The sequence below is a fragment of the Scyliorhinus canicula genome, chromosome 9 (genome assembly GCF_902713615.1).
Source record: "Scyliorhinus canicula chromosome 9, sScyCan1.1, whole genome shotgun sequence".
Classification (NCBI taxonomy): Eukaryota; Metazoa; Chordata; class Chondrichthyes; order Carcharhiniformes; family Scyliorhinidae; genus Scyliorhinus; species Scyliorhinus canicula.
The window spans coordinates 71606844-71633403 of record NC_052154.1 but is presented as its reverse complement, the minus strand read 5'-3'; the positions used below and the strand labels follow the sequence as shown (position 1 = coordinate 71633403).

At 47.5% G+C, this 26560-nt stretch overlaps 1 protein-coding gene across 2 annotated transcripts in view; it reads right to left on the bottom strand.

Moving 5' to 3' along the window:
- The window catches only part of LOC119971413 (probable D-lactate dehydrogenase, mitochondrial), a 73480-nt gene that overhangs the window by 28290 nt on the left and 18630 nt on the right, over positions 1 to 26560 (bottom strand). For both annotated transcript variants that reach the window (XM_038806899.1, XM_038806898.1), the window contains exons 4-7: positions 24194 to 24335; positions 9102 to 9261; positions 3093 to 3292; positions 1420 to 1548 (exon numbers count right to left, since the gene is read on the bottom strand). In XM_038806899.1, the coding sequence (XP_038662827.1) occupies positions 1420 to 1548; positions 3093 to 3292; positions 9102 to 9261; positions 24194 to 24335 (631 nt within the window). The remainder of the gene's footprint in view (positions 1 to 1419; positions 1549 to 3092; positions 3293 to 9101; positions 9262 to 24193; positions 24336 to 26560) is intronic.

Sequence of the window (26560 nt, the reverse complement as noted above, 5' to 3'; positions counted from 1 at the left end):
CAGCGCAAATGGGTGGGCAGAACAGTGACAGATAGATTCCAATGTGGATAAGTGTAACGGCACCCACTTCACATCTGAGAAATTGACCACAGAATTTTTTTAATGGTGGGAAGCTAAGAACTGTGATGGGAAAAGTGATTTAGGGATCAAACTAAATAAATCACTAAAAGCTAGTGGATATGTACAAAAATAGTTGAAAAGATGAATGGGAATGCTGTCCTTTACCTCAAGAAAACTGGAATATAAAGGAATGGAAAATATAATTGAGCTGTGCCAATCGTTGATTAGACCCCAGCTGGATTATTGCATCGAAATCTTTGGTTAGATCCCAGCTAGAGTATTACATTCAGACCTGGGAACCACATCTCCGCAAGCGTTTTTAGTCTTGAAAAGAGATGCAGTGCAGATTTACCAGTATTGCACCTGGACTAAAAATGGTTTTAAATACAAGTAGAGGCCGCATGGACTATTTCCTTTAATATAGAAGATTAAAAGGTGATTTAATTGAAGTGTTTAAGATAATTAAAAGAATTAATCCAATAAATAGGAACAATTTCCTCTGGTGGAAAAATCCAGACAAGGAGGCATAATCTCAAAGTGAGAGCTAGGCCTCATGGATGGTGCGAGGAAGAACCTCTTCATGCAAAGGGTGACGGAAATTTGGAACTCTCTCTTCCCCAAAAGGCAGTAATATTTGGGAAAACTGAAATTTAGAGAAAAGATAGATTATTGTTAAGCAATAGTGGCAGAACAGGCTTGAGGGGCAGAATGGATCATAGCTGGTCCTATGTTCCAATGAATGACAGAACGATGTTAGAAATGAAAATTTTTAGAGTTTGGTGCTCTATAACATTGGAATCAAGATAACAAAAGTTTCATAAGGTGGTCACGAACACCCACATTCTTCATGCTGCACTTAATCGTCACAGCACAATGTCAGCAGAAGCGAGGTGAGACAAGCATATTCAGGAATCTCATTCAAAAGGGTCCTCACTCTGAATTTACACTGCATTTCAGCACTGATGTTAAGTGCAACTCAGTTCACAGCAGTGTGGAAACATGCAGTGTAAATGCACCATGAAAGGGCAGGGTGGAGATTCTGTTAAGGGGCTTGGTAGAAAGAAGTCTGAACCTTTTCCAAGCCATTTTCTGTTCTTATAGTCGAGACAATGGATGCCATTTCTGCCTTGTGTACAAAGGCCATCTATGGTCTTTCATCTCACAACATCACTTCCCTTTAATGTTGCTGACATGTTTTTCTGATTTGTCAGTGAAATAAAATGATGGAGGTAAAGTGGCCATGTCAGGGTCAATGGCTGCAAAAAAAGAAATCCAACTTGTGCAAATGGGGTGGGTGTGGAAAGAGATGGAGAGAGAAAATAGAGAGAGGAAAATTCCAAAAAGAGACCGGGAGCCTACCTGCGGCCTCGATCTGTTCTTCCACACCTTTTTCAGTGCCATGAAATTCCAGGAATAATGTTGATGAGACAGTATAACTCAGTTTGCTGTATTTGTTGAAGGCATCCATCATCACATCGTCCAGAAACTCTGAGGAATAGATGTTTGTACACCAATGTAAGTTGTTTTTGCGGTCCAATTGTTTGAACAGTTACTGTTCTGTATGCCAGACCTAACCAGCATATTCAACAATGCAGCAGTCATTTCCAAACAAAAACCCACCTTGTGAAGATCATTTGCTGTTCACTGTGCCTGGGGTACTTTTCCATTCCTGTTCTTTTTTTATCTACAGTAAAGTGATGCTGCTGCTTTTTTTTAAAAAAAGCTAATTTATCATCAAAATAGAAGATACTAATTTGGCGACATTGTTGTAAACAAAAGTTTCACATAACAGCATTTATTGTTAGTCCCTAACTGCCCTTGAACTAAGTGGACATTTTAAGAGTGAACCACATTGCTGTGGGTCTGGAGTCACATACAGGCCAGACCAGATGAGGACAGCAGATTTCCTTCCTTAAAAGGACATTTTAAGAAGTCTTACAACACCAGGTTAAAGTCCAACAGGTTTGTTTCAAATCAATAGCTTTCGGAGCACACCTCCTTCCTCCTGAGGAGGAACCTGTTGGACTTTAACCTGGTGTTGTAAGACTTCTTACTGTGCTCACCCCAGTCCAACGCCGGCATCTCCACATCATAAAAGGACACTGATGAACCAGATTGTTTTTTTACGATAATCAATCGCGGTTTCATGATCATTAGACTTCAATTCCAAACTTTTATTTAATTCAGATTTCACCATCCGCTGTGGTAGGATTTGAACCTGGCTCCCCAGGACGATACGTTGGGGCTCGGAATTACTAGTCCAGTGACAATACCACTATGCCACCACCTCCTCTAGCACATTGATTGTAGATTCCATTATACATCGATAACTAACATTGAAAAGCTAAAGACACTTGGCCCCATCCAACTCAAAATCCAATCTCTTTGTCAGGTGAACCATTTAAATTGCGCTTTGCAGAGGCTCCTGCGAACACTATTCATCCTGCACCTTCATACAGGGCCAGAATTCTCCAGTCTTTGCGATTCATTTTTCCCACTGGTGGCGCAGTCCCGCCAGCGTGGGATGTTTATGGTAGGAAATCACATTGACAGTCAGCGGGAAGAGATAATGATGTCGCCAGCGAACAGCGCACTGCCGAGAAACATGCATTGGCGTACTGGAGAACCCCGCCCAGGTCATAGTGCACCTGTGCATAAGTCATACATCACCCATGTACAATTCAAACAGCACCCGTGTACAAACTGAATCACACCCATGTATAAGCCATAGCACATCTGTGTATAAGTCATCCCGTACCCGTGTACAAGTCATATCTCGTCTGTGTACAAGTGACACTGTACCCCTGCATAAACCGGGCTCTACTCATCTAAAGGTCGTGCCGCCCGCATAGAGACCATGGATGGATCAAACCACTCCAGGATGAAAGATAAAATAACTAATTGGTGCCTTTATCCATCCTGCTTATTTGCAAATTGAACACAACAGAAATCTCACTCATTCCCATCTTCTGATTCTCACTCTTTTTATTAGTACTTTAGGTAGAACATTATATTTTAAATATTAAGCTTACCTATCCTTGCTATGGGGATGCCACACTGTAATATTTGCACAGTGCAATCCGTGGCTGCTTTTACTGTTGGGAATGAGCAGACTGCAGAAACCATGGCTTCTGGGATTCCATAGAGACGCAGCGTGGTCTTGGTGATTATTCCCAGAGTTCCTTCAGAGCCAACAAAGAGGTTGGTCAGGTTGTAACCAGCAGACGTCTTCCTGTAGCAGAGAGTATTATCATGTTTTATCCTTCATTAGCTCAATGTCACGTTTCTCCGCGCTGGCCAAACATGTTGACAGACTGAACACTGTACCCGCACTGGGAAAGTCAAGGCTTTGAGTCGTGCGAGTACTCACCGTGAAGACTCACTTGCATCATTTACATGAGTTTGTTACACTCTGAGATCAGTCACTGACTGAAGTAGAACAAGTAAACACCTGTATTTATAAAGCAACTTTCAGCGGATCCCAAACCACTTCACAACCAATGAGGTGCTTTTAAAGTGCAGCAAGAGTGCAATCTAGGAAAGACAGGGTGGTGTAGCAAAGCCAGACTAATTGGAATGCAATAACTAATGGGGTGAACTGATTTTAGTTACGGTTTGTGGGATAAGCGGCCAGGACATTATGGGGGAGAAAGTCCCCTGCTCCTCATCAAATTGGGATTTTTTTATGTTCACCTGAGAGGGCAGATGAGGCCTTGGTTTAGTGTCGCACCCAAAAGATAGTGCAGTACTCCCTCAGTACTGCACCGGTGTGTAGACTTACAGCACATGCTCAGGTCTCTGGAGAAGAACTTGAACCACCAACTTAGCTATGGTTGACGTCCAAGTGATACTTAGAAACAAGGGCCTGATCTAACCAAATTACAACATAGTTACTTGTCGAGCTCATTTAACCCGGGGTGGGGGGGGGTTTCCCTAGCGCTCACAGTGCTGAGAAACATTCGCTATCTAACTGGACTCTATTGCAATCTGGGGCGTCAGCAGTGAATGCCTTGCCGAGATCGCACTTAGTCCCGTTTCCTGCACTAGGAGCTCTGCTCGCTGGAACTCCCCAGTGCAGGAGAGGTGTTCCGATCTCCCGGCCCCTCAACTTGACCACCGGACACCCCCAAAGCCCCAACTCACCTAACAATGTTATAAAATATAATGTAAAATAATATTTTGTAGGGGGGGGGAGTTTCGCGAAATTAGAGGACCTGGAGGAAGAGTATGAGCTGCCATGGGGAAATGGTTTCAAATACCTGCAAGTTCGGGATTTTGTGAAGAGACAGGCGCCGTCCTTTCCTGGGTTACCACCCTTAGGGTTGCAAGACAATGTGCTGTAGCAGGGGGAGATAGGGGACGGGAAGTGTCTGAGGTCTACAAGCTGATGGATTGGGAGGGGGCCCTGGTGGGGTATAAAGCGGAAGTGAGAAGAGGAGCTGGGAGGGGAGGTGAAGGCCAGGACGTGGGCTGAGGCCCTGCAGAGGGTGAATGCATCCTCGTTGTGTGCTAGGCCAAGGCTTATTCAGTTTAAAGTACTTCACAAGGCAAATATGACAGTAGCACGGATGGGTAGGTTTTTTGAGGAGGTGGAGGCATGGGCGGTGTGCAGGGAGGCACGCGAATCACATCCACATGTTTTAGGCATGTCCGAAGTTAAAGCGGTTCTGACAGGGGTATGCGGTCATGATGTCCACCAAAGTGTAAAGGTGGCCCCGAGTCCAGAGGTAGAGATATTTGGGGTGTCAGAAGATCCAGGGAGTCCAGGGGGCGAGAGAGGCTGACGTGTTGGTCTTTGCCTCCCTGATAGCCCGGAGACGGATCTTAATTGGATGAAGGGAATCGGAGCTGCAGAAAGCAGGGTGTGGGCAAGTGACCTGGCTGAATTCCTGAGGCTGGAGAAGATCAAGTTTGTCCTGTGGGGGTCGGTTGATGGGTTCGCTTGCAGGTGGAAGCCGTTCATTAACTTCTTTAAGGAGGATTGAGGAGTCAGCAAAAGGGGAGATGGGGTGGGGGGGGTGGTGGCAGTGAGGGTTGATTATTTATAATGATGTATACAACTTTGCCTCTGCTTCAGTTTGTTTTTTATGAAAATGCCTGAATAAAATATTTTAATAAAAATTTATTTTAAAAGTCATAATAAGAACTGGTATTTGGGACTTCGGCAGGGAAGGTAAGCAGAGGATATGTACCGGGAGATGCTCTGACCCGACCAGCGCATAATTAAGTAGCGTTAGCAGGAACATTTTTTAACAGAAGATCAGGGGAACACCCAGTACCTTAACATGCCGAAAAAAACAAGAACAAGAAAGGGAGAGCCAAATGAGCTCCTCAGACTCGGGCTTCGTTGGAGTCGGCAGGAGACAAAATGGCGGCGGCATGCACCCCTCCCCCTCACGCAACCTTGGGGCCATCAGTCGTATTGTGGCAGCTGAATCAAAAAAACACCATCGGGGCCTGGCTGGAGAAATAAAAATGTCAGTGGACAAGTCCCTAACTCAAATCTCAAGCAAGTTAGAGTGGATGAAAAAAAATTGAAAGTGTGGGACAAGGTCCAGAATATGAAGGTGGCTGTCACCGACCACAGTGAGCGGATCATGGCACTAGAACATGTTTTTGGTCCTGGACATAAATAAGGTAAAGACCTTTAGACCAGGTCTTGAAGGCAAGACATTTGCATTGTGGGTCTGCAGGAGGGAATGGAGGACAACACCCCCACAGAATTCATAGCCGACATGCTCTTTAAAATGTCGGGCGCGAAGGTGCTTAAACCACCCCCCCCCCCCCCCCCCCCACCCTCCCCTCCCTTTCCAGGAGCTGGACAGGGCTCATCACATACTGCGACCAAGACCTCATGCATAGAAACCCGCCCTGGGCGATGTTCAAAGTCAAAGAGCAGATCTTGCAATGGGCCAGGAGCACCACGTCGTTAGGGGGGAGGGGTCACTCGATCCGCCTTTATAAGGACCTTAGCACAGAATTAGCGAAGAAAAGAGCCGTGTTTAATGGGGCAAAATCTACCCTATTCAAGAAGGTTTGGGCTACTTTACCCAGTCCACCTTTTGAGTCTCGGTCGATGGAAAGGAACACTTCTTCCGAATCCCCAGGAGAGGCAAATACTACTGTTAAGAAACTGGGTTTGAATTCTGTATAAGTCTTTCACTATTGTTGTTTAAAAGTCAAATTGTTGTATGTTCAGAAGTTATATCATTGTTGTTTACTGGTCTGATTTACACTGTAAAGTTATTACTGTTGAAGTGTTCCCTTTTTTCTCTCATTTTACCAGTGTTATATATATTGTTCTTATATATTGTGGTTATTACCACGGGATTGTTATATGTGAAATTCTTGTTTTTGAATAATATTAATGAAGTTTCTTAACTTTTAGTATAGGGTCAAGATTTGACACATTCTCAAGCTATAAATTAAACATCAGTAAAAGTGAGTGTTTCCCAGTGAACTTATATGGCCAGAGGGGTTCAGCTTGGTTTGATGCTGTTTCGGCTGTCGCCCTCTAATTTTCGATATCTGGGGATCCATGTGGCACATAACTGGGACTTACTCCACAATCTGAACTTTTCAAGGCTCATCAGCAAAATTAAAAGCAAGATTTGTTTTTATTTCAAAATATCCCCATTTTTTTTTAAACCAAAGCATGTTGTATTACAGTCACAAATTAATATTGGCGTTTGTCAGGACAAGTAAGAGTCCCAGAGTTTGCAGTGATCTGCTTCAGAGACAGAGGACCAGGAGGCTTGGCCCTCCCGAATATCCTGTTTTATTACTGAGCTGCCAACATGCAGAAAACCTTACAATGGCTGTCTTATCTAAAATCAGTAAGAGGTCTTACAACACCAGGTTAAAGTCCAACATGTTTGTTTCAAACACTAGCTTTCGGAGCACTGATCTTTCCTGAGGTGAATGAGAGGTATGTTCCAGGAACATATATATAGACAAAGTCAAAGATGCCAAACAATTCTAAACAATCGCATTCTAAGCATTGTTTGGCATCTTTGACTTTGTCTATATATATATATATGTTTCTAGAACATACATCTTCATTCACCTGAGGAAGGAGCTGTGCTCCGAAAGCTAGTGTTTGAAACAAACATGTTGGACTTTAACCTGGTGTTGTAAGACTTCTTACTGAGCCCACCCCAGTCCAACGCCGGTGTCTCCACATCATTATCTGAAATCAAACTGGAGTAGATTAGAGGCATGGGGCGAGATTCTCCGCAAATGCAAAGAATCGTGAAGGTTGCCGTGGGACAGGCCGTGACCCACGGCAGCCTTCACGCCCACTTCCAGGGCCGATTCTCCCCCCTGGGCGGGGCTAGGAGCGCGGCCCCGCGCGTCACGGCGGCGCGGCCTTGACGACGGTCGTCAAGGCCGCACGTCAAGCGTCACACCGGCTGCCGATGACATCGGCCGCGCATGCGCAGTTGCCGTCTTTTCCCTCAGCCGCCCTGCAAGACGCGGCGGCTTGATCTTGCGGGGCAGTGGAGGGAAAAGAGTGCGTCCGTTACGGATGCACGGCCCGCGATCGGTGCCCACCGATCGCGGGCCTATGCCCCCCTTGGCACGGCCATGGTACTGCCGTGCCAATCGGGCCCCCCAGATGCCCCAAACGGGTATCTGGCGCCCGTTTCACGACGGCAGCGAGCAGGTGTGTTTGCTGCCATGTTGAAACGGGCGTGAAGGCCCGGCAGCTCGGCCCAGGAGAATCGCCGCTCGCCGTGATTCGTGGCGTGGGTCGGGCGTGGGGGAGGGAGAGAATAACAGGAGGCCCTCCCGCTATTTTCCCACCCGGCGTGGGGGTCGGAGAATTGCGCCATGGCCTTGTGCCACAACCTCCTCCCTACACACCATAATTATCGCCCCATTGCCCTTCTCCCCAGTAGGTCTTTCGTCAAACTCGGTGGTGACTTCATTACACAGGGTTTGGAAGCTGTTTCGGCAGCACTTCAATCTACTCTTACTGTCCTCACTTGCCCCAATATATGACAACCATCTCTTTGTGCCTTTGAGCTTGGACCCATCGTTCAGGTCCTAGAGAACAGGTGGCCTGGTGCAGTTTGGGGATTTATTCGGATATGGAAGCTTTGCCAGCCTTGGGAAAACTCTCAACACAGACAGATACACTTTTCCGTTTTTTTCAAAATCGGGATTGCGCATAAGTTTTTTTCGTCCTTCACCCGGGCTCCCTCTTCCTCCCTGCTGGAAAAGTACTGACCTCGGCACAGCAGGGGAGAGGGTCAACTTCAAATCTGTACAGCCTCATCCTATCTTTGGATCCTGCCCCTTTGAATAGAGTATATGTGAAATGGGTGGAGGAACTAGGCTCTGTGCTTAGTGAGATTTGCAGAGAAGCCCTCTACAGGGTGAATTCCACTTCATCCTGTGCCAACGTAGTTTAGTTCAGTTCAAAGTGCTACATAGAACACAATGGACAAAGGCAAGGATGAGTAGATTCTTTCAGGATGTGAAGAATAAGTGTGACCGCTGTTCACTTACACCGGCTAACCACACGCAAGCGTTTTGGTCTTGCCCAAGCTTGCCGGATTCTGGACCTCATTTTTTGACACAATATCCAAAATTTTGCAGACAACCTTAAAACCGTGTCCGCTGGTTGTAAAATTTGGGGTTTCGGACTCCCCGTCTTTCTACTCAGAAGTGAGGTTGGATGTTCTTGCCTTCGCCTTCCTAAAAGCCAGGAGGCAGATATTGCTCAATTGGAGATCCTCCTTTCCACCCAAGGCATCACCCTGGATGGAAGACTTAATATCGGTCAAGCATCTGGAGAAAGTCAAGTATACCATCAGAGTCAGTGGGGAGGATCTACCAGAAATGGCAGCCGTTCATTTCTTTCTTTAAAGGACCTGGAGGGCTTGGGGGAAGAAAGGTAGAGGGGTAGGTTATTGTTGAAATCTAAAGCGTGTGTATATTTTTAGTAAAATGTATAATATTGTTCATAGTTGATAACTCAATAAAATGTTTATAAAAAAAGAACTGGTATTTGAGGGATAAACTGCTTTTGATACCTAAACCTTCGCTGCTGTCCTGCTGTATACATTATCCTGCCATCTGCAAGCACCACCTCCAGGTTTATCACATTTTCCCTCATGGTCCCGTATCGCACCGCATTTGTACCCGAGGCACTGGTGGCAGCCATTCCACACAGAGAGGCATCAGCACCTGGATCTGTAAAACAAATCAGAGTCTTCTCTGGAGTCACCTGAAGAACCCTCATCATCCAATCATTTTAATTTTATCCCTCCTCTTGTATGAAGTTCCAGAATTCAGAGCAACATCCCAGTCGGGACACACACACCCACACCAAATACATAAATATATAACACTCCACCGTCCCTTCTCCCGGACACTGCCCTCCAACTCCCTCACCTCCTTTATTTAACTCCCAACAACCCCACCCTGCTCCTGCTGACATCTCAACTGTTTTCAAAGTAGTCGATGAACAGCTGCCATCTCCGGGCAAACCCCTCCAGTCTCTCTCAAGGCGAACTTGATCTTTTCCAACCTGAGGAATTCCGCGAGGTCACTTACCCAAACCCCCAGTTTCGGGCGATCCTGAGTCCCTCTACTCCAATAAGATCCATCCTGGGCTACCAGGAGGCAAAGGCCAAAGGTTGGCCTCTCTTGCCCCCTGGACTCCCGGGTCATCCGACACTCCACACATTGCCACTTCTGGACTCAGGACCACCTTCACTCTCAGCACCTCAGACATGTCAGCAAACCCCCGCCAGAATCCCTCCAACTTCGGACAGGCCCAAAACATGTGAGCATGGTTCGCTGGCACACCCGCGCACCACCCAAACCTATCCTCACCCCCTCAAAAAACATACCCATCCTGGCCACAGTCATATGTGCCCTGTGAACTACCTTGAACCGAATACGGCTAAGCTTCGTACACGAAGAGGATGCGTTCACACTCCTCAGAGCCTCTTCCCACAGCCCAGCCTCGTTCCCAGCTCTTCCTCCCACTTGCACTTACTTTCCCTATCAGGGTGACCTCCCAATCCATTAGGTCTTTATAGATTGCTGACACTTTGCCCTCACCCACCCGTGTTTTCGGCACCACCTTGTCCTGCAGCCCCGGGGGTGGCAGCTCGGGAAAGGACGGCACCTACGTCCAAACATAATCCCTCATCCCATTCCCGCCAGGCAGCTCAAATTCCTCTACCAACCCCTCCAAGCTCGAGAAGCTGCCCCCAACAAATAGGTCCCCAGGCCGCTCAATCCCCACCTATCACAACCCCCGGACCCCGCATCCAGCCCACCGGAGCGAACCTATGATTCCCGCAAATCGGTGCCCAAACCGAGGCCCCACCCAGCCAAAGATGCTGCTGCCACTGTCCCCACACCCTCAGGCCTGCCACCACCACCGGACCTCTGGAGTACCTGGTCAGCGAGAACAGGAGAGGTGCTGTCAAAAGTGCCCCCAAGCGCGAGTCCTTACAAGAGGCTGCCTCCATCTGCGCCCATACCGACCCCTCCCCCACTACCTGACCATGGACCCCTCCCGGTCCTTATCTCCACTCAAGCAGCACCTTCTTTACTTGTGGGGCTTTACCCACCCAGACAAATCCCAAAATCAGTGCACTGACCCTCCTAAAAGAAAGACTTTGGAATAAATATCGGGAGGTTCTGGAACACAAATAGGATACCTCAGGAGTACCGTCATCTTCACAGACTGCACCCGTCCCACCAACAACAGTGGAAGCACGTCCCACCTCCTAAAATTCCCCTTCATTTGCTCCACCAGCCGGGCCAAATTCAACTTGTGTAGCTACTCCCACCCCTGCGCCACTCGAATGCCCATATACCTGAAACTCACCCCCCACTACCTTAAAACAGCAACTCACCCAACCTCCTCTCATGGATCGGGAAAACCTCACTCTACCCCATGTTCAATTTGTACCCCGAGAACTGCCCAAATTCCTCCAGTATGCCCATAATCCCCCCAATACCTTCCAGTGGGTTTGATATATAGGGCAATAGATCGTCCACATACAGCGAGAGCCTATGCTCCACACACACACCCCCCCCCCCCCCCACCCATCCGCACTAACCCGTCAACCCCTTGGCGCTCTAAGCGTCATTGCCTCACTTTCATTTTTGACAATGCTCCTTAAAACCTACCTCTCTGATGAAGCTTTTGGTCGCTAATACCTCCGCATGTGATCCAGTGTCAATTATTGTTTGATAATATTCCTGAAATGTTTTGGGCAATTAAAGGCACTGTATAAATGCAAACTGCCATTGGTGCTGGTAAAGCAAGGCTGTTCCCATCTTTGATTGTCAATAGTCAGCGTGTTAGTGTTCTATGTGCAATGTTCATCCCTGGCTTGATTATTCCTGGAGCTTTAATGTCATTAGCCAAAAGCTGGACATCAAATTTATAAAGGATCGCCTTTAAACTGTTGCAGGGCGAGTCTGGTAGGTTTATTCCAATTGGATTGGATTGGATTTATTTATTGTCACATGTACCGAGATACAGTGAAAAGTATTTTTCTGCGAGCAGCTCAACAGATTATTAAGTAAATGGGAAGAAAAGGGAATAAAAGAAAATTCATAATAGGGCAACACAAGGTATACAATGTAACTGCATAAGCACCAGCATCGGATTAAGCATACATGGTATAGTGTTAATAAGGTCAGTCCATAAGAGGGTCATTTAGGAGTCTGGTAACAGCGGGAAAGAAGCTGTTTTTGAATCTGTTCATGTTCTCAGATTTCCGTATCTCCTGCCCGATGGAAGTTGGATAGAAGTTGGAAGAATGAGTTGGAAGAGTAAGCCCGCTTTCCCCAGGCAGCGGGAGTTGTAGATGGAGTCAATGGATGGGAGGCAGGTTCATGTGATGGACTGGGCGGTGTTCACGACTCTCTGAAGTTCCTTGCGGTCCTGGGCCGAGCAGTTGCCATACCAGGCTGTGATGTAGCCCGGTAGGATGCTTTCTATTGTGCATCTGTAAAAGTGGCTAAGGATTAATGTGGACATGCCGAATTTCCTTAGTTTCCTGAGGAAGTATAGGCGCTGTTGTGCTTTCTTGGTGGTAGCGTCGACTTGTGTGGACCAGGACAGATTTTTGGAGATGTGCACCCCAAGGAATTTGAAACTGCTAACCATCTCCACCTCGGCCCCGTTGATGGTGACAGGGGTGTGTACAGTACTTTGCTTCCTGAAGTCAATGACCAGCTCTTTAGTTTTGCTGGCATTGAGGGAGAGATTGTTGTCGCTGCACCACTCCATTAGGTTCTCTATCTCCCTCCTGTATACTGACTCGTTGACATTCGAGTTCCGGCCCACTATGGTCGTATCGTCAGCAAACTTGTAGATGGAGTTGGAACCAAATTTTGCCACACAGTTGTGTGTGTACATGGAGTAGAGTAGGGGGCTAAGTAGGCAGCCTTGTGGGGCCTCGGTATTGAGGACTATTCTGGAGGAGATGTTGTTGTTCATTCTTACTGATTGTGGTCTGTTGGTCAGAAAATCGAGGATCCAGTTGCAGAGTGAGGAGCGAAGTCCTAAGTTTTAGAGCTTTGATATGAGCTTGGCTGGGATTATGGTGTTGAAGGCAGAGCTGCAGTCAATAAATAGGAGTCTGATGTAGGAGTCCTTGTAGTCAACATGCTCTAGGGATGAGTGTAGGGCCAGGGAAATGACGTCTGCTGTGGACCGGTTGTGACGGTATGTGAATTGCAGTGGATCAAGGTGTTCTGGGAGTGTGGAGGTGATGCGCTTCATGATCAACCTCTTGAAGCACTTCATTACGACTGAAGTCAGGGCGACCGGACGGTAGTCATTGAGACACTTTGCCTGGTTCTTCTGTGGCACAGGTACAATGGTGGTCTTCTTGAAGCAGGTGAGGACCTCTGAGTGGAGTAGGGACAGGTTAAAGATGCCCGTAAATACCTTTGCCAGCTGGTCCGTGCAGGCTCTGAGTGCACGACCAGGGATCCCATCCGGGCCCGTCGCCTTCGAGGGTTCACTTTCAGGAAGGCCGATCTGACTTCGGAAGCTGTGATGGTGGGTATGGGCGCGTTATGGGCTGCTGGGGCACTCAACAGTGGATTGTTGGTTACCTGCTCTAACCGAGCATAGAATGCATTGAGTTCATCGGGGAGGGGTGCGCTGCTGATGCATTGAGTTCATCGGGGAGGGGTGCGCTGCTGCCAGAGACATTCCAGGACTAGCTGCAGGAATGTTACTGCTTTTGTAGATCTTTGTGAATAAATCCTTTGTTGTTCACAAATTAAATCTCTGAAAGTGCATCATTACAAATTTATACGTTATAATTCACTTGATCCTTTGAGAGTTGAAATCAAGACCATCGGTCAGCAGCTGCTTTTCTGTTTCCAATTCCCGTACCAGCCTCCCCGAACAGGCGCCGGACTGTGGCGACTAGGGGCTTTTCACAGTAACTTCATTGAAGCCTACTTGTGACAACAAGCGATTTTCATTCATTTCATTTCAATTCTGAAACTTCAAACGGTTCATCTATTATCCAGCCTAATAGCAAAATACAGCATATGTTGGAATTTTGAAATGAAAACAGAAGCTGCTGGATGAACTCAGCAGGTCTCTCTCCAAAGATGCTGCCAGGTTTAGAAGCATAGAATTCCTAGAGTGCAGAAGGAGGCCATTGGGCCCATCGAGTGTGCACCAACCCTCTGAAAAATTACCCCACCTAGGCTCACTCCCACCTAAGCTCACTCCTCTGCCCGCTTATTGAATTTATCCAGAATTTTCTGTTATTATCCAGACAGTACTGAGTTTGACCTCTGCATGACGTTCCGATGCCAGTGGACCACGGATTATTCACCCCTCTTGACACAAAACAACTGGCAGAAGAACTTTTGCATTTTTATTTCGCAAAGGACTACAAGTTTGATGATAATTTAATGCTGGCTGAGGTTGAGTTATAGTAAAAGCAAGCAAGGAAGAGTTACTAATTTTTAAAATAAATTTAGAGTACCCAATTCATTTTTGCCAATTAAGGCGCAATTTAGCATGGCCAGTCCACTTAGCCTGCACATCTTTTGGGTTGTGGGGGTGAAACCCACACAAACACGGGGAAAATGTACAAACTCCACACGGACTGTGACCCAGAGCCGGGATCGAACCTGAGACCTCGGCGCTGTGAGGCAACAGGCTAACCCACTGCGCCACCGTGCTGTCCTATTTGTCTTTTTAAAGAAAAATTAATCAGGTAGGCATTAATCTCAGCTGGTAAATGTTTCAGTACTATTATGACAAATGAGATAAAAGTTAATGTAACACTTTGGACATGAAGAGACCAAAGCCATGTGCTCTGTAAATACCCAATGACTGCAGACTAACTGATCAGTACTTGGAAAAATCTCAAAATAGATACTTTAGTAATGTTGGAGGAAAAGCAGCCAACTTGTGCACAGCAAGCTTCCACAAACAGGATGGTGATAACGGGCTGGGTGGCACAGTGGTTAGCACTGCTGCCTCACAAAGGCAAGGATCCGGGTTCAATTCCAGCCTCGGGTGACTGTGCGGAGTTTGCACGTTCTGCCTGTGTCTTCATAGGTACTCCGGTTGCATCCCACAGTCCAAAGATGTGCAGGTTAGGTGAATTGGCCATGCTAGATTGAGGATTGCGGAACCGACCAAGGGGATGGAGACCTCAAGGCCGACCGAGTACTTTGCAAAGATATTTGTTGAGTTGATGGGGAGAGGCAAGAACCCTCCCGCCACGAGTTGGACAGGTCACATCGGTTGCTCAGGCCAAAGTGAATGAGCCACCAAGAACGATCATGGTCTGCTTCCACAGCTAACACGTGAAGGAGAAGGTTTTGAGCTGGCCGAACCAGAGACGAGATGTGAAGTGGGAAGGAGTTGGTACCACGATGGCAGAGTTGGAGAGAAGGCAGGCGATCTTTGGACGGGTCAAGGCAGCAATGTAGGGCAGCAGAGTGAGGTTCGAAGTGGTCTGCCCAGTGAAGCTGAGAGTGACTCATAACTTAAAGGGACTTTTATTTTGTGACAGTGGTGCTGTTCGTTAAGGTTGAAGGGCTGGAGGGCAGCTCGTTGGGCAGTGGTAGCACTGCAGCCTCAGTGCGCCAAGGTCCCAGGTTCGATCCCAGCTCTGGGTCACTGTCTGTGTGGAGTTTGCACATTCTCCCATGTCTGCGTGGGTTTTGCCCCCACAACCCAAAGTCGTGCAGGGTAGGCCATTCTACATTTCCCCTTAATTGGAAAAAATGAATTGGGTACTCAAAATTTTTTTTTTCCAAAGGCTGAAGAACTCGGACTGAGATGAAAGTTGGGATCTGGACTTGGTTGGTGGGGAAGGGCAATGTTTTCTTATTGAGGGTTTTCTACTTGGATTAGGGTTTTGCTTCTGTCTCTTAAATGGGGAAGGGATTTATTTACATGTGTTTTTGTTTTTCCTTATGGTTGTGATTCCATTTTTGTTTCTTGGTTTGAGAGAGATAGGTTTTGGGCATGTGGGGCCGGGTTACTGAGGAGGGGATGGGGAGGAGGAGCGGCTCTGGCAGGGCCACCCCTCTAGCAAACAAAGGTTGCCTAGTGAACAATAGTATGGTGGGGGGAGGGGCTGCGGTTATTGGAGCTTAGTCGAACAGGTTCCAATGGAACTGGGAGGTATGAATAGTGGTTGAAATAAGGAATAAGGATAGGGAAAGTGATACTGCAGAGGGGATGGCAAGCAGGGGATCTCAGCCTGCTGAATTTGATGTTGTATTATAGGGTGGGACAATAAGGTTCAGAAACGGAATTGAGAGTTGGGAATTGAGAGAATTGGGAGGCTGCCGCTCCCGATGGCCCCAGGGAAGTACTCGGTAAATCCAGTGGTGGTGACCATGCTAAAGATTTGGATGCAGTTTTGGCAGCATTTTAGGAGCGGGGTTGGGGGCAATTAGGAGGAAATCATGTGTTTGAGCCAGGGAGGTGAGATGCGAGGTTCCGGAAATTTCACGTCAGGATTTTGGAGGAGAATGGGGCATCCATGGAAAGGGTTACGGCAAAGTGGGAGGAACAGATAGGGGCTGCGCTGGAGGAGGGATTGTGGTGTGAGGTGCTGCAGAGGGTAAAAGCCTTGACTACATGTACAAGGCTGGGCTGAAACATCTGAAGTGTAGCCACCTTACAAAGTCTAGAATGAGTCAGCTGCTCGAGGGGTGGTGGAGGATGTCTGTGAGCGATGCAGGAGGGCCCTGCGAAACATGTACATATGTTTTGGCCCTGCTCGAAGTTGGAAAGGTTTTGGAGGAAGGTTTTCATCACCATTTCAGGGGTTCTGCATGTTGATGTGAAACCCTGTCCCCTGGAAGACATATTTGGGGTGTCAAACCAGCTGGAGTTACAGATGGGTGCAGGGGCAGGTATCTTAGACTCGCTGATTGCTCACAGGCAGGTATTGTTGGGGGTAGAGGTCAGCTTCTCCACCCTGTGCTTCGGTGTGGCGGGGGGACCTGGGGTTTTTAGCCCTGGGGAAAGTGAAATTTCCTCTGGGGCAGGTGATGGGTTCTACAATAGTTGTGGTTTGTTCATTTTGCACTTTGGGGAGTTGGTTACCCATGACTGCAGAGGGAGGGCGTGCAGGGCTTAATTTGTTGGGGGTTTTTGTGCTTGTTGTAAATTGTAAAAATGTTGAAAATTTGGAATAAAAATACTTCAGAAAAAAAGAAATCAAAGCTGAAAATAGTACCTTGCCAACAGTACGGTATTCCATCAGCACTGTACCAGTGTTAGCCAAGCTTGCACACTCATGTTATGAGTGGGACTTGAACCAACAATCAGGGCCGGCTCAAGGTACCGGCAACTCGGGAAGTCGCCCGGGGCGCCATGTGCTAGGGGGCGCCATCAACGAGTGCGTGACCGGCGTCAGAGACCTGCCGACAGAGAGACCGGCCCGCCGATCGGTGAGTCCCGATCATATAACCAAGTCACTGTAGGAATTCTATGATGCAATTCTCTGATTCAGTGCTCGCTTTATATAAACAGGAAACCACAATTGCACAATACACACTAATTACACATAATAATGGAGGATTGTGAAATAAGTGTTAAATGTATTACAGAATAGTGCTACATCCGGCTGTAGGATTGAGCATATGAACCTACAAAGAGCAGGAGTAGGCCATTCAGCCCCCCCCCCCCCCCCACCTCCCGTGTCTTTTCCGCCATTTAATAAGGTCATGGCTGATAAGATAACAACCTCAAATTTGCACCTTGCCTATCCGCGATAACCTAGCACCCCCTGACTTAACCTATCACCCCCTGACTTACTAAGAATCCATCCACCTCTGCCTTAAAAATATTCAAAGACTCTGGAGTGAATTTTCTGCTGGTGGGATTCTCCGTTCTGCCAGCAGTGCACCCTTGTCCGTGGGGTTCCCAGCAGCGTGGGATGGCTACAATGGGCAATCCCAGTGGCCAGCCAATGGAACGGAGAATCCCACTGCCAGAAAAGGCTCTCCACCAAGAAGCACTCGGCTGGGAAGGAGGAGAATTTGTCTCTCTGTTTCCACAACCTTTTCAAGAAGTGTTCCAAAGACTCCACCACATCACCATTTTAAATGGAAGACCACTTATTTGTAAACAATGACCCCAGTTCTGGATTCTCCCACAAGACGAAACATCCTTTCCACATCCAGACTTTCAAGACTCTTCAGGATCTTATATGTTTCAATCAAGTAGCCTTTTACTCTTCTAAACTCCAGGAAACAAGGTCTCCTGTCCAACCTTTCCTTATAATCCACCGATTATGGTACCGAGTCTGGTAAATCTTCACTGAACTGCTTCCTACACATTTACACCTGTCCTTCAATAAGGATGTGGAGATGCCGGCGTTGGACTGGGGTGAGCACAGTAAGAAGTCTTGCAACACCAGGTTAAAGTCCAACAGGTTTGTTTCAAACACGAGCTTTCGGAGCACGGCTCCTTCTTCAGGTGAATGGAAAGGCTTGTTCCAGAAATGTTTATATAGACACAGTCAGAGATGCCCCGGAATGCGAGCACCTGCAGGCAATCAAATCATCAAAGATGCAGAGAGAGAGGTAACTCCAGGTTAAAGAGGTGTGAATTGTCCCAAGCCAGTTCAGTCGGTAGGCCTCTGCAAGTCCAGGCTTGTTGGTGGGGGCCGAATGTAATGCGACATGAATCCCAGATCCCGGTTGAGTCCGCATTCATGCGTGCGGAACTTAGCTATAAGTTTTTGCTCAGCAATTTTGCGTTGTCGCGTCTCCTGAAGGCCTCCTTGTAGAATGCTGACCCGGAGATCAGAGGCTGAATGTCCTTGACTGCTGAAGTGTTCCCCAACTGGAAGGGAACAGTCCTGCCTGTTGATAGTCGCACGATGCCCGTTTATTCGTTGTCGCAGTGTCTGCATGGTCTCGCCAATGTACCACGCTTCGGGACATCCTTTCCTGCAGCGTATGAGGTAGACTACATTGGTCGAGTCGCACGAGTATGCGCCGCGTACCTGGTGGGTGGTGTTTCCACGTGTAATGGTGGTGTCCATGTCGATGATCTGGCATGTCTTGCAGAGATTACCCTGGCAGGGTTTTGTGGTGTTGTGGTTGCTGTTCTGAAGGCTGGGTAATTTGCTGCAAACAATGGTTTGTTTGAGGTTGCGCGGTTGTTTGAAGGCCAGTAGTGGGGGTGTGGGGATGACCTTGGCAAGATGTCCATCCTCGCTGATGATGTGTTGGAGGCTGCGAAGAAGATGTCGTAGTTTCTCCGCCCCAGGAAAGTACTGGACGACGAAGGGTACTCTGTCAGTGGTGTCCCGTGTTTGTCTTCTGAGGAGGTCGGTGCGGTTTTTTGCTGTGGCGCGGTGGAACTGTCGATCAATGAGTCGAGCGCCATATCCCGTTCGTACGAGGGCATCTTTCAGCATCTGTAGGTGTCTGTTGCGCTCCAATAAGGAGGCAAATACTGTACACCATGCTCCAAATCTGGTCTCAATAAACCTCTTCCCATTTAGAAAGTACTCTGCTCAATCATGTTTTGGTCCAAAACTGATAACCTCACACTTGCTTTAACTGAATCCCATCTGCCACAACTTTGCCTATTCACCTAGTCTGTCAATTTCTCTGCAATTTTATGCTATCAGCTCGACGATCTACAATGCCACCTAACTTTGTATCATCAGCAAATTTGGACATATGACTTTCTATGCCATCAAAATCATTAATGAATAATTTGAATAATTGAGGCCCGAACACAAATTCTAGTGGTACATCATTAGTCACATCCTGCCAATTAGAGCACTTACCCTATTCCTACTCTCCTGCCATCCAAAAGATTGAATGCGATGTGTCAGACATGACTTTCCCTTCACGGATCCATGCTGGCTCTCCCTGATTGACTGAATTTCTTCACAATGTTCAGTTCCCTACCGCCGATTATAGACTCCAGCAATTTTCACACCACAGATGTTAAGATAACCGGTGTATAATCCCCCGGTTTCCCCCTTTCACCCTTCTTAAAAAGGGGAGTGACTTGTGCAATTTTCCAATCCAGAGGGACTACTCCTGAATCTAGGGAACTCTGGAAGATTATAGTTAGGGCATCCAAAATGTGCTCTCCTACTTCCTTTAACACCCTCGGATGGAAACCGTCAGATTCTGGAGATTTGTCACTCTTTAGTTCCATTAATCTCCTCGTTACTAATGCTGTACTTGCGTTAATTGTATTACGTCCCTGTCCTCCATCAACTATAATTTTTTCAAGAACTTCTGGCAAGTTATCCTCCTTTTCAACTGTAAATACAGAGGGAAAATAATTGTTCTACTATTTTCCCATTATCTTTTTAAATATTTTCATGATAATCAATACAAATCAGAACAAAAGAAACAAGAGAAAAAAAATCACAATCAAATATAAAGATAAAACAAAAAGACACAATCCATAATTAGCTTAAACACCTAACCCAAACCCACTAACAAATGATGGTGACTAACTTTTTAAAAAAGGAAATAAAAGGTTGCCATCTTAGGTAGAACCTCTCCACCAAGCCCCTGATGGTGAATTTGACCTTCTCCAAATGCAGGATTGATATCAAGACACCCAACCAGGCAGAGGCACTGGATGGAGTGGGAGACCTCCAACCAAGAAATATTCACCTCTGGGCTATCAACGAAGCTAAGGCGACAATATCCACCTCTACCCAGACTGGATCACCAGAGAATCAGACACCTCAAATATGGCCAGCAATAGACACTGTTCTAAATCCACATGGAGTTTCTCTGATTATGGTAGTAAAGAATGAAGCCCAGAAGCCGACAAGTTTGGGATAAGACCGGAACATAGGCATGTGGCTAGCCAGGCCAAGGCGACGATCACAATTATCCTCAACATTTGGGAAGAACCCAGTCATTCTTTCCCTAGTCAAGTGCTCCTTGTGTAGGACTTTAAACTGAATCAGGCTGAGCTGGGCACATGATGACGTGGACTTATCCTTGTGAAGGGCCTCGCTCCAAACCTCACCATCAAGAATAGGGCCCAATTCACTTTCCCATTTCGTCCTCACATCGCTTCAACAGAGCAGAATACAATGACAGACTATGGCAATATAGATCCAAAATATACCCTTTGCCAGGTCGAGCTGGCAAAAACCTCCTCATCAAGGAAAAAGTTGGTGCCAGAGGAAAGGAAGGAAAAACCTTATGTAAAATCACGAACTTGAAAATACTGAAACAGGCTGGAGTTGGGCAACTGGAATTTATCAGTTAACTCCCTAAAATTGGCAAAACTCCCCTCCATGAACAGGTCCCCAAACCACTCCAGATCCTTCACTGTGCAAGATTTAAATGTTGGGTCCAACCCAGATGGCAGGAAACGGTGATTGTTGCAAATAGAAGCTAGTGAAGAAAGGGAAAGGAGCTTAAAATGTTGTCTAAACTGTTTGCATATCCTAAGAGAGGAGGCCGCCACTGGGTTTGAGGAAAATCTAGCAGGGAAGAAGGGCTATGGTACAGTGACTATCTGCAAGAGTAGAAGAAACAGAGCAGGAACAAGCCTCCATTTGTCCCCAAATAGATTCAGGATTACTAATCTACAACAGTATTTTCTGAATGTTAGCAGCCCAAATACAGAACAATAAACTGGGGAGCGCCAAGCCTTCGACTGTCCGTTTGTAGCAGAATGTTGCAGATTCTAGGACTATTACCTGCTCAAATAAAAGAGGATATCAATTTATTGACCTTGATAAAAAAGGATTTGGGGAGTACAACGGGAAGACACTGAAGGAAAAATAAAAACTTCAGGAGCACATTCATTTTAATAGGCTGAACCCTATCCGCCAAAGGACAGAGGAAGGCTATTCCAACCCTGCAAACCTGTTTCGTGCAGTCAAACACGTGTAGTTCAAGTTGTGAAGTAAAGCCCTTTTATGGGCCCAGGTAGCAGGTATCCTCAGGTAGCAAAAACCTGTCCTAGAAAGGCAAACAGATAACATCCCCAATTGAACTCACCTCCCATGGGGGTTAACTGGGAAACATTGACTTTTAAACCCAAGAAGGAGCTGAAGGTATTTTCCGGGATAACAAATCATTAAACATGTCCATATGGGGCTGGTTTAGCAGTGGGCAAAACAGCTGGCTTGTAATGCAGAACAAGGCAGCAGCGTGGGTTCAATTCCCGTACTGGCTTGTAATGCAGAACAAGGCAGCCGCGTGTTCAATTCCTGTACCAGCCTCCCCGAACAGGTGCCGGAATGTGGCAACTAGGGGCATTTCTCAGTCACTTCATTGAAGCCTACTTGTGACAATAAGCGATTATTATATTATTATTAATAATGGCATAAGCGTTCTGAGAACTTCTTGTAGAATTCAATTTGAAAGCCATGCAGACCAGGGGCCTTGCCAGACTGCAATAGCCCAATAAATTTTAAAATCTCGTTGAGGCTTAATGAGGAGTCCAACTCGCTCTTCTTATTCATCTCAACGCTGCATTAACCTGGGGAGGGGCGGAAACGTCCAACTCGCGTATCCGAGTGATCTCCCGAGAGGCCGCCTGCCATTTGAGTTGGTGAGCCAGAAGACGACTGGCTTCTCCCCATACTCAGAAGTACCCCTGGAGCATTGTGACTGACGTACCGCCCTGCCAGTAGACAATAGCTCACATGGGTCTACAATTGTTTCCTATTTGTCAATAGCTCCGGAATAAGATCACGCAAGTGCTGGTGATCCACCTCTAGAATGGAATCTCCCAGCCTCTGCTACTCCAACCTAGCCGTCTTCAACACATATGTCCTGAAGGAGATTGAGGACCACCTTAAGAATCTCCCACAATGTGAATTGTGAGATTGAATCAGACCTATTTGATTTTATATAGTAGTCTATAGCCATGGATATAGTTCACAATTTTTTTTTAACAGCTGACAGAATAGTATCTAACCTCCAGGGTGGACACTGGGTGGGGTCTAATCCCTGACCTGCAAGTGGGTCTCCTGCAAAAAAAAATCAGATTTTAAATTCTTCAGCTGGGCAACTGCCCTTGATCTCTTCAACGGGCCATTCAAACCTCTCACATTCCAGGTGGCCAAATGGATTGGGAGCTCTCTCAACCCCCTTAATCCAGAGTCAGCCATTTCCACCAAAATATATTAATCAAGGGATACTGAAAAGGTAAAACAAAAATATCCACCCAAGATGACCACCGAACCAAGTCAGAAAACTGGACAAAGAAAAACCGACAGAATCATCAGTAAACTACCCTCATCCTAACAACGCCATCGCCATTGAGTGTAACCACACCCAAAATAAGAGCGAGGCAAACCGAAACATACTGTACAACTAAAACCTACATTAAACAAAACCAAACAGAAAAAAAACTCCAAGCTCAGTTTCTTAAAAACACTAATGAGCTGAAGTGAACCCTTCAAAACCACTCCTGTTAACTAATTCCCTAGTTAGCAGGGAGACTCCCACTGAAGAAAAGGAAAAATAAATAGAAGACTACGAAAACCCCATTCAACTTGCATGCCTCAACAACGACTCCAAGTCACACCAAACAACTTTTCTTCTTCCTCTTCCTTCATTTAAAAAAAAGAAAAGTTAACCATATATTAATATAAAGAACAAAAACCCAACACGGACAAGTTAAAAAAACAAGAACAATAAATACAACCAATGCATGCCCGTCGATAGAGGCTGAATAACATCACACCGCACAAAACTGATGCCTTTTAACAAAGCATCCGCATCTCCCGACACATCAAAAAAATATCTCTTTCCTCGAATGTTATTCTCAGCCGGGTGGAATAATTTCCAGTACGGCAATCTGTTCACTATGGGCTGACAAAGCCACCTCCATACCCTTGACCGTGGCTCCCTGGACTTTGAGGATCTCGTTAGTTTTTCCCAGAGCCACACGAATAGGGGCCAAGGCCCCAATCGATTGATCTTCAAAGCTCCTCCGACACAATTTGTCCCTGACCATCAAATTCTCTCTGCACGATATTGGTGAGGACCTCGGCCGTTAGTGGACTGGTTGGAGTTATATTCCGACTCCGCCATCTTACTTGCCATCGAGCCTCGAGAAGCTTCAGACTCAAATCAACGAGTTACTCCTCGAAGCTTTCTTATCCTTATATTTACTGGATATTTAAATAAAGGAGGGAACTGTACCTAGATAACGAAGATACGTTTCCAAGCAGAAACAACCCAGGGAACCAAAAAAAGGGCAAAAAAGTTCAGTTCTCCAGCACTGATGCTTTATTCGTTTGTCTATTACTTTTTTCTACTTCTTGTAGTTTTGCCATTAGCCGCAGTTCTTGAAGTTGGGTTCCTGACTATTTCTTTACTCTCTGCCCTGCTATTTGTTTTTTGGAACTGTATTGATTCAGCCTGAGGGCTCCTCCCTCCCCCACTGCCCCCATTTATTAGCACTAAGGCGTGAACTCCTCAAGAGAGGAGAGTCACATGCCCAAGTGCGTTTCCTGTTATGAAGGGTAGGAGGCTCGATGGGAGGGGGGGTGGGAGTGAGAAGGCGGGTCATTGGAACATTATATCAGTTTTACAGATTGCTATCACCCGTACAAGGCAATGAGGTCAAGTTTCCTCTGCTAGGCCCCAAAGGTCAGTATTTTGGGATCAGTTACACCAAACTTACCAACTGGAAACCAGACGCCGCTGCCTCGAAGGTAGTCATTGAGGCCTTTTCTGGTGACACCTGGTTCAACTGTCACATCAAAGTCTGCCGTATTCAGCTCCACAATTTTATCCATTTTTGTGAGGTCGAAGCACACGCCTCCCTGAGAAGAAAGTAAATACTCATAAGAACAGAGAAAGTAATGGCCAGATTAACTCCAGTCACTCACCTCCCTTGAGCCTGGTGTCATGGTTGCATTCAGAGCCAGAGTGATTTGCATTGCATACTATTCCACATTCAGGAAATGCAGCTATTGCAGGCATTAAATGGGCAGTCAAAAACCTCACTTTGCCACGGAGAAATTAATCTATGTTAAATCCCAAACCCGGTCACCAATCTCTCTTTGCCAGTACACTTCACTCCTAAACTGAAAAGGCTTTCTGAAAGCTGGTTCTGCTCATTATCCAGTAAGTGTATGCCCAGTCTCCCCACCCCATCCCCAAAAAGGTTTCCATATGTAAGGGACATGGTTGAGTTGGACTCAACAGTTATTCCTTTTCTACAACTGGACTGAGAGCCATATAGACGCATGACTGAAGCCTGTACAGGCGCGGGAGGCGGAGCGTGCCCGGAAGTTGGAGCGCGGCGTGGGAGCGGCAGGCGGAGCGCGGCAGGCGGAGCGTGGCAGGCGGAGCGCAGCACAGGAGGCTGGGCGCGACAGGCGGAGCGTGGAAGGTGGGGTGCGGTAGGCGGGGTGGGCGCGGCAGGCGGAGAGCGGCGCGGGAGGCGAAGTGTGGCGCGCGAGGCGGAGCACGGCGCGGGAGGCGGCGCTGGAGGCGGGGTGTGGAGCGGCGCAGCGCGGGAGACGGGGTGCGGAGCGGGAGGCGCGGTGCGGGAGGCGGGGTGCAGCGCGGGAGGCGGAGCACGGGCGGCGGAGCGAGGGAGGCAAAGCGGGAGGCGGAGCACGGCAGGCGGAGCGCGGCGCAGGAGGCGAAGCGGGAGGCGGCGCAAGGCAGACTGGGCGTGACAGGCGGAGCGCGGAAGGCGGGGCAGGGCGCAGCAGGCGGAGAGCGGCGTGGGAGGCGGAGCGCAATGTGGGAGGCAGAGTGCGGCGCGGGAGGCGCGGTGCGAGAGGCGGGAGACGAAGTGGGAGGCGGGGCGTGGGAGATGGAGCGCGGTGCGGGAGACGAGGCGCAGCGCAGGAGACGGAGACGGAGCGCAGCAAGCAGTTCGCGGCACGCGGAAAGGGAGGTGGGGCGCGGCAGGCAGGGCACAGCACGGCAGGTAGGGCGCGGCGCGGTAGGCGGAGGGCAGCGCAGCAGGCGGAGAGCAACGCGGCGCGGGAGGCAGAGCGCGGCAAGGGGACGCGGAGCACGGCGAGGGGCGCAGCAACTGAGGTGAAGCACGGAGAGGGAGGCGGAGCACTCCACTGGGTACCACTGAACCCACATCTGCAATGACCTTAGTCACGTGTCCATATGGCCCTCTGGCTGAGTCACACCGAGCCGATTTTGCTTTTACATTTTAGAATACCCACTTGATTTTTTTCCCAATTAAGGAACAATTTAGCTTGGCGAATCCTCCTACCCTGCATATCTTTGGCTTGTGAGGATGAGATCCACGCGGACACGGGAAGTATATGCAAACTCCACACGACAGTGACCCGGAGCCGGGATCGAACCGGGTTCTCAGCGTCGTGACGCTGCAACATTAACCACATGTTGCCCCTTCGAGCCAATTTTATGACCACTGGAAGGTTAATTGGCACAGCAAATGGAAACAGGCGGAGGGTGGAGAACCATGGTGTGGGATCCTCTACTCGACATGGGGTACCAGGTCATGGACGGGACAACCCTTTCAGGCCATTATTTGATAAAAATTTACAGGAAAAATATGAAGAACTTTGGACAGATGGAGACTCCATGCTTTCCGACACTGGAAGGCTTCACCTTCATCCAACAGGTTCCATTGGAGGAGCGTGTACGAGGGCCAAAGGGACCCAAAACCATTTCCTCCATTTTTGTCAGTAGCAAACAAGGCGAGAGAAAATTGTGGGTTAGCGCAGGTCTGCCGGTGTGGGTCACGAAGGTCGGCTAGGTTGAGTCCCGAAGGTTGGCCGGTTGGTAAAAATGTGTCCCCGGAAAAAAAGTTTGAAGAACACTGCTCTGGATCACTAGCTCAGTAACATAACCACTACACTACCGCACTCATTAATGATAGAAAACTGTTAGAAACAAATCCTACAATTCAACAATTAAGGATCAGTAATGGAACTCAGGTGATTCTGTGGAATGTTGTAATGAAAGGGGGAAATGGAGGCTATGTGAATGAGACATGTCTGTTTGAAAGTCTGGTTTTAACACACAATTTTGGGCCCGATTGCTGTTT